The sequence below is a fragment of the Acipenser ruthenus genome, chromosome 17 (assembly GCF_902713425.1).
Source record: "Acipenser ruthenus chromosome 17, fAciRut3.2 maternal haplotype, whole genome shotgun sequence".
Lineage (NCBI taxonomy): Eukaryota > Metazoa > Chordata > Actinopteri > Acipenseriformes > Acipenseridae > Acipenser > Acipenser ruthenus.
This window is the reverse complement of record NC_081205.1, coordinates 5,075,521-5,088,651: the sequence shown is the minus strand read 5'-3', so window position 1 is coordinate 5,088,651 and position 13,131 is coordinate 5,075,521. Positions and strand designations below refer to the sequence as shown.

General features: G+C 37.0%; 1 protein-coding gene across 1 annotated transcript; it reads right to left on the bottom strand.

Moving 5' to 3' along the window:
- Nucleotides 1–341: 341 nt before the first annotated feature.
- Nucleotides 342–4,583, bottom strand: LOC117423444 (somatostatin receptor type 2-like). The gene is made up of 2 exons (XM_034039251.3): nt 4,020–4,583; nt 342–2,111 (listed from the first exon to the last, which is right to left on the bottom strand). Exon 2 carries the CDS (start codon nt 2,078–2,080, stop codon nt 944–946), a length of 1,137 nt encoding a protein of 378 aa, XP_033895142.1. The 5' UTR covers nt 2,081–2,111; nt 4,020–4,583; the 3' UTR covers nt 342–943.
- Between the last annotated feature and the right edge of the window lie 8,548 nt (nt 4,584–13,131).

The window sequence follows — 13,131 nt, the reverse complement described above, 5'->3', positions numbered from 1 at the left end:
GCATTACAGCCGTTGTGTGTGCTGATGCGCCAGGGAGGCAAAATAAGCTGATCCCTGGAGCCAGCATTACACTTCAGCCATTAACACCAGACAGAAGGATATCTACATCATCATATGGAAGGAAACGTAAATGGATGGAGACACAGATGGATCACATTAGTTTACTGTAAAGCTACGTCTTAGTTGGTGCTTATCTTGGCGAAAGCCGAGTTCAAATCAGCATGAAGTTTTAACATCTACTCTCGTGTAATGGAAATCATTATATATATATATATATATATATATATATATATATATATATATATATATATATATATATATATATATATATATTCCTTTAAAGAAAATAAGCTATAACCAAAAATGGCTTTTAAAAACATTGCGTTGGTACTCTGAGAACTTTTATTGGAAGCAGCATTTTCTATATCTCTTGTTTTAAATCCTTTCTGAGAATATGTTCATGTTTTCACATTTCTGAAGAGTGCAGAAAAAGTCCAATCTTGAATTTCCAAATACTGTCACATAGGGTTTTTAATATACAGTAAGCAGGTCACTGGGGATGATTATTTTTGGTCTGTCTATACTACATCTGAGGAAACTAGGCCAATAAATTATAAAGTTTCTTATAAATAAGTTAAAATACTGTACAATAACTTAAAATTCTCAAGAATTCTGTCTTTAAAACTTTAACTATATCTACGTAATTGCCAGTCAAAGACCAAACAACAACAACAAAATGGCATGTAGCACACCAAGTTTTGTCCAGATTCGTGCAGGTTTTCACTAGTTGAAGTGATTTTAAATGGGTCAGTATATTGCAATATCAGAAACAGATCATCCATGATGCAGGGGCACTCAGTGGAGGTAATGGAAATAGATATCTCCATAGATGAAGGGGTAAAGACTTCTTGATTTGGACTGAAACACATCTTTCAAATCTGTTTCAAATGCTGGTCTGGAGATCCCCATTTAGCAGTGTGCTTTGGGTCTCCGTAGCTTCATTCATCATCCTGGTCTTGTCCTGTCTGCTGTCGCTCCTGTCTATATCGTCCAGTCCCCCAACCCTCTTCAGGCACAGCACGTTCTGAAAGCTCTTCTTGAAGTTCTCAGACAGGAAAGCGTACAGGATGGGATTGGCACAGCTGTTGGCATAGCTCAGGACCACCACAAAGTCAAACATGCTCTTCAAGGCAGGGCTGGTGGTGATAGTGCCTGTCACGGACGTGACATTGAAAATGTAGAAGGGCAGCCAACAGAAGACGAACACTGCCACCACGATGGAGATCATCCTGGTCACCTTCCTTTCTGACTTCTTCCTTTTGGAAGAGCCCACTCGGATCCCGGAGGACTTCACCTTGATGATTATCAGCAGGTAGCAAAGGCAGATGACCGTTAGAGGAATGAAGAATCCTAGTAAGAAGGTGTAGAACATGAACCCTGTGTAATATGCCTCTGGAGGGTCTGGCCAGATGATGGTGCAACTGTTCCCCCTGTGACTTCTCCTCTCACCACTGTAGATTATGATGGGCAGGTTGACCAACAGCGAGAGAGCCCATACCGCCCCATTGGTCATCTTGGCCATTCTTGGTTTCCTCCATTTGGTGGACTTGATGGGGTGGACTACAGCCAGGTACCTGTCAATGCTCATCACCGTCAGGCAGAAGATGCTCGTGAACTGGTTCAGTCCATCAACGGTCATTACTACCCGGCAAAGGGCTTGTCCAAAAGGCCAGTTGACTAGGGCCAACTGTATTGCGATAAAGGGTAGTCCAAGCATGAACAGTTCATCTGCGATGGCCAAGTTCAGGATGTAAATATTGGTGACAGTTTTCATCTTGGCATAACGCAGGATCACATAGATGACTAATGTGTTTCCACACAGTCCCACAGCGCACACCACAAAATACAAGAAGGTGATGACCACGCTGCTGGTCTTGTCAAAGATAAGGTCAGCGACCTTGGTAGATGCAATAGTGGAGACTGCTGAGGAGTCATTTCCAATGAAAAAACCGGAGTAAATCCAGGGATCTGTCACATTGGCGACTGAAGAAGTTCCAAGCTCCATTTTGTTTTGTCTCATTCAAATGTTTACCTTAAATGTGACATCAAACCTGGGAATTCAGTTAAGAGAAAAAAAAAACAGTATTAATTATACATGTAATGCCAAGGTGATCAGCTTTATAAAGCCTTATTAATAAACTATTAAACTTTTCATTACCAGTGAGATTATTTGTGAATATTGAAGAGCTTTCAATGACAAGGTACAGTATGTGCCACATATTACTAACAGACACACGAAAGGACCCTGGATAGAATCATAAGAGGTGTTCTTACTAATGCCTGCTCTTCCATTTATTTTCCACATGACGATTTCTGTTAACACATTAATATTGATATTGTTATATAACTAATCTCCGGGTGCAGACTACGGATAATAATCTTAAGCACTCATCAATTTATTTGAAGAAAAAGACAAAATCAAGATTGTTGTTGTTTCTGTATGCGACATCTCATCCATTTTATAGCTCTTAACAGTTGTACCACCAACCCCATTAAAGTAGCAAGGAAACAGAGCCTTCCACCCATCGGCAATGATCTGGAAACTCATCACACATCCCCAGGCACCGTTTGAAAGGGGCAGCGCAGCAAGCTAGGGTCACACTATTTATTGAGCCACATCTGTACATTACATGCAGCTTCTTTTTGGTGTCTGAGTTTATTGATTTAGTTCTACAGAGCCATTTGGTTGAATTTTGGCAGGAATGCAAAATTGTAAAGCAAATAAAATGAGTGACAACTTTGTTAAATCATTAGTGGGGCTCATTTTCTCAGCGTTTAAACCAGCCTTTTTATTAACTCAACAACTAAGGGATATAAAATTGAAAGGCAAGCTCTTTCAAGTTGTTGTTTTTGTTTTATAACATTTAAGATATAATCTTCTTCTTTAAAACACAGTGCTCGTGTCCCAGTATGTCAAAATATATCCCTTATACTGTACCGATAGGAAAGAAATATACAGCCATTATTTTTTATCATTATTATTATTTGAAGACTGATCCACTTTGATAGAGGATTTCCCCATCTCATGTCCATGTATCTCCAATCTTACTACATCTTATAGGTGAAGGATCTGTAGATTTACTGAATCAAGTGCTAGTGTAATGGGGAATATAGCCAAGTCAAATCATATTTTCTACTTCTTATCTTTTCTGCAATGCAGCCAAAACCTTTTTGGAAACGATTGCCATGGGATTTGAAGTTTTCAGAAGACAGGGCTTTAGCATTGTGCCAAGCATTACATAACAGTATGATTAAATAGTTGCTATACCGTTGCTTTACGTTTTAAAAAAACGTTATATTTTAACAAAAAAAAAATTATAATAATAATTGTCATAGCATCTAATTTCATGCTGAGAGGAAAAAAAAACAGTTTATGGAAACCATAATTTAGCACAAATCATTCCGAGTCTATTTTTCCATATGGTACCAGTATTACCAGGTATATGGTCGAAGAATTGCGAAAAGAATCGACACACTATATAATTCAAACAAAACACATGTATGTTTATAGACACTAACACGATGATTTTGAAAGGAACCAAATAATATTATGCTACGTGATTTACAGTTACTAAAGGTTTAAGTGATTACAATTTGCCTCCTTTTATTTGGCTACTTTGGCAAACCATGCTACATAGCAGCTCAATAGTGTAATGCAACATATGGCAAAAAAAGAAAGTTAACAAAAGTTCTAATATATATATATATATATAGTTATTTTTTCAAATGGCAACTGATAAATGATTAGTTTCATGACATACCATCCAACAATGGTAAATCGTTAAGAGCATGCATTATAATCAAATAGATAAATAAAATAAATATGCATATGTAGTCACATTTCTTTAACAACACTGACTTTTAGCATGCGACAGAAAAGTGAAACCAAGCTTTGCGCGTCATGCATGCCAATAAAATTAATTAATAAATACTTAAATACACATAGTTTGCAATATTACCTTAGCTATAAAGATCCTTCAATTTGGGTTTTTTTTTTTCAGAATCCAGCATACATCAGAAAGAAAACTGGGAAATTCTCGTCGATTAACGTCCCAGAAAACACATCCAAAAGTTGCTAACATTTAACTGGATTCCACATGCATTGTTAAAAAATATCATGCACCTGTAGCAGAATAGATTTCAAAGTGCGCTCCGCATTATAAAAACGCGTGGAACAAGCAGAAAAGACAAACGGGTGATCTGTTTGACTTTTCTCCGTTTTAAGCAAATCCTTTAGCTTAATAAAGTCTCGTTAAATGATAAGAAGGGTAGAAGAATGGGAGTGCGGTTGTGTTGCAGGACTCGGCGTCAAGTGAAGGCTAAATCTGGTCTCATCTGCACAAGCACAGGCACTTTAAACACAGGAGGCTCTCTGATGCTGACAACCCGAATTGGAAACAGCTCGCTTCGTCTCCGTAGATTCTAGTTTTAAACGCAGATGGAGCCACCGACCGTGGTAGGAGTGGACTGCTGCCCCCCACCCACTCTCCTATCAGAAGAAAAACAACCCTACATGGCTTGCTTTAATGCGTCAGGGCATTAAACTATACAATCACATGCCCTGTGCAACAGAAATCAATTTACTGTACTAGAAAGACTGATAAGACTTAATTGAGTGCTGACGAGCAATACCCCCACACACATTCTGTGATTCCCCTATAAATAATAATTTTATTCCTATCGCCTTCGAGCATTCCTGTTGAGAAGACGCAGCATATGTTGCACAGATCAATGCTGAAATACAGTATTTCAGTTACAAAATTACCCTCTTGATTTTTGTAATTTTCCAAATTGTACGAATAAACCTTGTACCATATAAACCCATATCAGCATAGTTAGCTGTTACAATATTTGATTATATGGGGGTAGGGCTATGCTGTTGTAATACCGGTGTATAATTATTTTAGATCAGAAAACAAGTAAACGACCATCTGAACGGGGTACGAAGTACTGAGTTTGGCCCTTAAAGTTATTTTTAAAACTGTTTTTTTTCACAATTCAGCAAATGTATGTGGCTTTAAGTGATGAGCAACAAATTGGGTTATCTAAAATTGTAAACATATACGATTTTGTGGGTGATCTACAGTTTGTCTTGTTTGTAGTGATTTGTGCAGTAGTCACCGCAGCATTGACAGCGTACCATTTTCTTCCGTGAAACGGGTACATGTGAAGTACTACATTCTGATGCTGTACCACTTTCTGACACTACACATATCATTTCTTTAGTAACTGACATATTTCTATTGGCAGCTACAGAGCAGTCTGTAAAATTAATTTTTTATATAATTACATATGAATTCCTGCTATGAAAAGAATAACCCCAAAACACGAGTTAAGCAGCCCTGCTTTCTACAATTTCCTCAAACACAGAAACTCGATTTTTATTTATTTTTCATTTAATCAGTAAATGTTAACTTAAGATAATCAAAGTAAAAGGGCAAGCTAGTATGATCTAGCAAATCAATGTCCTATTGTAAGTGACTCTGCATATAATGCACAGTTCATAGCCTACCTCTGTAAAGTGCTTTGTGATGGTGGTCCACTATGAAAGGCGCTATATAAAAAATAAAGATATTATTAGTCGAATGAAACCTGCTGAATAATGTTACGTTTACATATTGAATTACATACCGCGTTGTAGTTCTAGGTGATACAAAACCGTTGGCCAAAGCTGTACACCAGAATATGTTATCATTTTTTGCTCATACAATGCTGCCAATGTATAATTGATATCCTGTGCCTTAAGATATCAATCAGTCAGTCAACCATCCATCTGAATTTGTCACCATTTAATTAGATAAATGACCAGACTCAAAGACTCAAACTTTCAACTACTATATATTTTTCGCCACTAACAAAAAATAACAGTTTGATCATAACATACTAATCATTAGTAGTGATTCATATTGGGTATGCTTTTTTGATTAACCATCACTACTATTTGACTTTTAAAATCCTGTATCTGGATTTATTATTGCTTCCATTTGATGCCACGTTGCTGGTTCAGCTATTTATTTAACCAGCTATCTACTATTTGTGTTTATTAGTGATGCAAATTTAAAACCTAGTTAACCCTATCTTCCAGGACTGCTTGGGTCCTTCTCTCTTGCCTGAGGGTCATGATCTCCACACATTTCATAAGCGTGTATGGTTTTATCGCTGGGGATCTAGACCTGTTTTTAACAGTGATGCCCCCCCCCCCCTATTCCTGCACTGTATTCCCATTATCCACTGACATTATCCAGGAGCCTGGGGAACAGATCTTAAACAATCAGAGCAGATTAAAACTAACACAAGCCATACAAAAGAAATTGAAATAGATCAGACTGGCACCTCCAAAAGTGAATATAATTCCATTCATATTAAAATAAAACAAAAAACTCAGACCTAATTGTATTCTTAGAGACTTGACTCTGGGGGGTATGGAATGATACATTAGAGTGATATTAGCAAAAAAAAAAGAGAGATTGAAACAGATACAGTATATATGGTTATTACTTGAGAGTGTTTTTTGCTAGTAAGGTGGATGTTTTTTTGCCAGAGGATGAAATGGAATTATGAAGTTTGGTGAACCTATAGCTTTTTCATGCAAGTTTTCAGAATTTAACGTTTCGGCTCTAGCAATTATTATACTCCGTGCCTAAATAATATGGAGGCATAAATAAAAATGAAAATAAAATAGCCATGGTCCAGGAAGTTAAACAGAATATGAATTATTAAACACATAAGAAGAATTATTAAACAAGTAATCCATAAGTTTTTAAATTTTAGGAAGCAAATATCATTGCAAACTGTATTTTTTATTAATAATATCTAGGTTCTAAGCTCTCATTCTGCATGCTTTTCTTCCAGGTAAGTACACTTCCTGCTGTAGGTCATTTCACCTGGAGAATAAAATTCTCTTCACTCCTTCAACACCACCTAACCTGTATTTAACCAGCCTGCCACTATCTCTAAGAACTGGCATGTTTTGCAGCCAGTCACATGTTTTGATCCTGAAGACACTGCTGCGGTGAAATGACCTAGAAACACTGTATATGTGAGACAACAGCAACTGGAAGTGAGCGACAGCTAAGATTTATGGAATTATTTCATTAGCTGTAACCACTTTAAACAGCAATGGTTACGCCTATCCAATTTTGCCAATTGGATGAAACAGGCAAATGAAACTTTCTGCTGGGTGGCTTGACGTTTTTGATATGATTTAGATGGAAGTGAATACACCAGCCTGTCCGGAACAGCTAGAAACATTGCTTGTGATACCCCTGCTCAGTGGTGAAATGGAGTCTCCAGTGCTTCCAATGTGCTTTCAAAGTCAATGGATAGTGTAGTGCAGTACAATGTAATGTAATGTGGTGCGTGGCCATGGTCAGATTTGATTTCTGCAGTTGTTCATTGCAGTAATAGAAGGTTTCCAAGAAAAAAAGAAGATTAGCAAGACTTGAGGTTGGTGTTGCTAGCCCGTGATCATTCCGTACCTCTGGAAGAAAGGCCCCAATTGAATCTACTGTAGCTGTGAGATTACCCTTGGCAATGTGGCTTTGTCGAGGTCCATGATATCAATTTCCTTCCTCTTTCTGTTTGACGGTGGAGTCCTTTATAACGCTGAGCTCACAAGATTAACAGGCATGTGTAAATCCTGTTCCTGTTGTCCTCTGTCGAGCTTGTGTTACACTGCCCTCTTGAGAAAATTAGAGAGCACCGAAAAGGACCCTTTCGATGGCTTAACCAATGGGAAAAATGAAAAACAACATTACGTTTTATAGTATCAGTTCAATTTAGTGCCGCATCAACTTCTATATACATTTATGCAGGATTGTATATTAACCTTCCCTTCAACATTTGCACACATTTTCAAATTTTACTTTCATTCTCCAATATTTTGGCCAGTCAGCATACATATTCTATATATCGTTTAAGATTTTTTAAAAATAAATGATTGGCTCTTTTCAGCAGTTTCTCACTGTTTGTTTAATTTCAGTCGTATCTTCTGATTTATCTAGTGAATGGACTCACAGGTACAATTGAATGTATGCTATAACCTTCCTGTCTGAAAAGCAAGTTGAAAGAATAAAGACAGTATACAATACTGTATGTATAGTACCCCACCCTGAAATCAAAACCTATAAATGTAGCATTCCTGGAAATCTGATATTACATCACAGCATCTGCTAGTAGCAGCTTTCAGTGGACTTAAGAAAAAAAAAATGCTGCTGGTTTTCAGTAAAAAGTTTCATCTCCAATGGCAAGTGCAAATCCTATCCTTGGAGGTTTCCGATAAGGATCATTAGTGACTCACCATCTTGAGTATTTCCCTATTATCCCCAGAAGCAGAAGGCTGAAGTGTTGGAGAGGTCAGAGAGAAGGCAGTCACGCTCCGTATCGCCTCTCACACTGAACTCCAGAGAGCTTGAGGATCAGGGATATTAGATCATGTCAGCCTGCCCTGGATTGGCTGTGATAACAAGAGTGAGCATTAGAGGTAAGGAAGAGCAGATGAGCTGGGGGAGAGTCAGTGTGGACTGTGAGACAGTGTCAGGAAAATCATGGAAAACACAAGAAGCAACTTGTAACCAAGATCATTAACAACCACATAAAATCAGCAAGTTATCTACAAAGACTTTTATCCCTTGAGTGGCCATTATAAGCAGGTATTTGGATCCACTATCCTGCCTGGTTCCTGGTAGCACTTTACATCATATTTGCCTGCAAATGTTTCTTGAAGTAAAAAGTAAATATCGCATAATGAATGAATGCTAGAGAAACACCTGCCTTATACATTCCTCAGTCAGAAGAAAAGTCATAAAACCCCAAATCCCATGCCCGACCAGCAAGCTTTTCTTTACCTGTAATTATAATAAATACAAATAAAATACAGTTAGCAAAATATTTAAAATCTCTTCAAATATAATACCAACGTAACCAATTCATTGTCTTGGTTTTGATGTAGAACAACTCTTTTATATACTTTGTATACAGTAGGTTTGAATGTGTGTGTGTGTGTGTGTGTGTGTGTGTGTGTGTGTGTGTGCATTATTTCCATGTTAGTTTAGGAAAGACTCTGGTGAGACCTCTTGCATTCAGAAAAATTTCTCATGAGTTCACCTGCCAAGTTTGAATAATAGCTGACCAAAATTATAACTTTATCTACTTTAGTTTCTTTAAATACTCTTCCTTATGTAGTTTAAAGAGATGTAACTCCTTCACAACACACAAAAGAATAAGAGGGAAATTCAGAATCTGTTTTTAATGGGATTTTAAGGACAGGATAGGATAAGTGTTTAGATTTTTCATATGGGGAACTGTCATTTTGTATCATAACTTTCTACGGATTACCTGTTTTGAAGAAATGATTATGTGACTCGGGAGACACAGCGATTGGAAGCTGTCCTAGTTTTTATCTCCATTAAAGGTGTTGTTGCTAACGTTTTTATATTCTTCCTCTTATAAGCTTCAGTACCATTGTCACGGCTCCCTTTATTTTTTTTAATTAGATTGTATCTCTGAGTGAAACCTAATCCTGTGTAAAATTAATCCTGGTCAATAGATTTTAAAGAAATAGCTAATTCCAATCAATGGCCTGCTATAATATTTACCGCAAGGCACTCTCAACACACTTCAGCCATCTCAACTTACAAGCCACTTAGTAACATTTTAAAAAGCAACAAAAAAATCTATATATTTATTATTTATTTCTTAGCAGACACCCTTATCCAGGGCAACTTACAATTGTTACAAGATATCACATTATTTTTACATACAGTTACCCATTTATACAGTTGGGTTTTTACTGGCGCAATCTAGGTAAAGTACCTTGCTCAAGGGTACAACAGCAGTGTCCCCCACTGGGGATTGAACCCACAACCCTCTGGTCAAGAGTCCAGAGCCCTAACCGCTACTCCACACTGCTGCTATTTATAACATTGGAATTAACCCACAGATATTACTTGCAATGATCTCTGTTTTCAATCAATTCAATGAAACACATGTTTTGAACAATTACCGTGATGTAGTCAGATTGCTTCCACTAATCAATCAGAAAGCTCATCCACCACTTAACACCAAATACTGGATCAATCAGAAGAGTCGGGTCTATGATCTCTGATGGTATAGGGCTTACATCATCTCACCTGCAGGGGCAGTATTATCTGGAACCAAAATGTCATCACTAAATGACCTAAAACACTCTACCCCCTTAAGACCATCTAGAATACAGCTCCCTATAATAAAACTATCAATGTAACGAGACTTTGCACAGTAACATGCTTTGACCGAAAAAAGACACTGAAGTGAGATGACCTTGGAACGAAATAATTCCATAGCTCTTAGCTATTGTGCACTTCCATTTACTATATAGGTCTAAAAGGTGCAATTATGAAAGAAACATGTGTTATAGCAAACATGTATCTTCCTTTTACATGATATCTGGCAGTACACTAGGTTAGAAGCTCTGAATTTGCTTCTTATTTCCAGGAAACCTGTAGCAGCAGTGACAATGTAAAAAGTCGATTCTAAAAATCTTTAAAATACCCTGTTTTATTTAAGACAGGAATGGGCTGCTTTTTTTATGGTAGCTGCCAGTGCTGTGGAACAAATGGAAGTTCTTAGCATGAGTGAGGCTAGTCAGCAACTCAAGGAAATTATAAAAGATACAAAAAAGGTATTGACCTATATTGCTAGCGTGCGTTCTCTAGTGTTTTTCCATTTAGTTTGATTGTGTTTTTATTGTACTGTTTTACTGTTTTAAAGGACTGTTTTTTTATTAAAGAGAGTTTAAGACAGATCCAACAGAACAATAGAACAATAAGAATGAACTTCAAAATGGGCTTTAAAAACATTCCTTCACTGAACATTTCTTAAAACAGTCCTTGCAGTTTTGTGAATAGAGCCCAATGTAACAAAACTAGAAATAAACAACCATGCATCTTTCAAAAAGAAAAGGTTCTGTGACACGGATGGCTGGTGGTGATGTCAGACCAGGAAGGAACACTTACATCCAATAAGTATCAGTTCCAGAAGCATAAAACACTCTAAATTCCAGTAAATAAAACGACTATCTTAGAATTGGATTGTAAGGAAAAACACAAGTTTTAATGGGACCAATCATTGAACTTCAAAGAATCCACACTCTTATTTGAATCCATACAGCTAATGGTTCTCCCCTTAAGTGTTTCCATTAACACATAGTATTAAGTCTCAGCTCTTCTCACACACCCTAACTGTACTCACTGAGTATAAATACCCCGGGAAAATGATCTGTCAATTTGTGACTATTATTTAAACCAAACCATCTTCTAGCAAGATTTCACTTTATTTGTAACCTTGATCCATTATTTCTAGACAATCCTAGCAGCCTGCCTCATGTATAGTGTGGGTGGTGCAGCATGTGTGTGTCAGCCTGGTCTCTCAAATGTGATATAAATGTGTTTGTCTGGTTCTGGACTTTCAATATGTATACGGCAGTTGTGCAATTTCTTTTTCTTTTTCTGCTTTTTTAATCAAAGATTTTTCCATGACGTGTGTGTTTTTTGGGTTTTTTTTTGCAGTTTAAATTAGTGTTTTCTGGAAGCTATTATACAGGAACGTCTTTCTAAACATAATCCTGCATCTATAATCGAAGCGGCTCAGCAACACAATGACATGTTGCCGAAATATCTAGGCTTCATCATATACCATTTCTAGGTGATCGGAACTTTAGACAAGAACATTTTGTTTTTTCATCAAAAATATCTAGTTAAATAAACAGACCTAAAGGGGGACTGTTAGGTGTTAATAGCTACCTGCAAGAAAAATGACCATGCTGACATGTTACAGTGAGTGTCCAAAACGAAAGGGCCTCAGGAAAGACAAGGTCAATCATAAACCAGGAAGGTGATGATCAACGCACAGGTATTAATTATGTTATTACAGGTTTATTTATTGTATTTTTAGACAGCTTTATACTTAACTAATGTTAATATGCGATTCTGCGTACTTGTAGGGCTGCAGTGTGGAGTAGTGGTTAGGGCTCTGGACTCCTGACCAGAGGGTTGTGGGTTCAATCCCCGGTGGGGACACTGCTGCTGTACCCTTGAGCAAGGTACTTTACCTAGATTGCTCCAGTAAAAACCCAACTGTATAAATGGGTAATTGTATGTAAAAATAATGTGATATCTTATAAGTCGCCCTGGATAAGGGCGTCTGCTAATAAATAAATAATAATAATAATACTTGTTAGGAAGAATCTGTTGGATAAAGGATAATATTCAGAATCAGGTGACAAGGATCATAGTTACTTATACACATGTATATGTAATTACTATATAATATGTGACCTGTAATTGTAAAAGGATTGTATTTAGCTACTGGTTCATGTAGTACAAACTGGTTAGAGATAATCAACTGCTGCTATAAACTTGATCTAAACAGAATCTACAATGATATGTAAAGATACATTGATTGACATAATTAGATTGATTCATATTTTGCAATTATATTTTTGTCTTGAGAATTGGGTAAATGAACAAAAGCATGTGTATAATTCATAAACCCATTGTATAGTATTTAAAATATTGGTATACGTGTTATATTACCATCATGAATGTAAACCGACAACTACAGAAAAAAATTAGATGAATCCCCCTCCCACCCCACACCGGAAACCTATTTTAAATTCACATGAGGAACTGTTGTTCCAAAGACAACTAGGAAATCTGTTTGACAATCTGACATGATTTAGAGCTTTCATTCAAAAGAACACTCTCACCATTCTATTAGTTTCTGAGAGTCTCTCCTGGCCTGATTCTAATTTCCCCTGAACTTTATTTTCATTGTGGCAGAGCAAGAGCTAATTGGAAACAGCCATGTACTATAAAACGAGAACCTGAAGCTCCATTTTGAGGGAGTTGTCTGAGCTTCAGAGAGTGAGAGAGAGAGAGAGAGAGAGAGAGAGAGAGAGAGAGAGAGAGAGAGAGAGAGAGAGAGAGAGAGAGAGAGGAAAAACATGCTCCTTTGTTTAAATTGAAACTCACTGGGATAGTGCCAGACTTTGGCTCTCTGAGTTATGCTTTTTGTTTATCATATTTTATTTAC

Excerpts from the sequence above, each read along its gene's own strand:
- LOC117423444 (XM_034039251.3), bottom strand. The coding sequence starts at position 2,080 with ATGAGACAAAACAAAATGGAGCTTGGAACTTCTTCAGTCGCCAATGTG.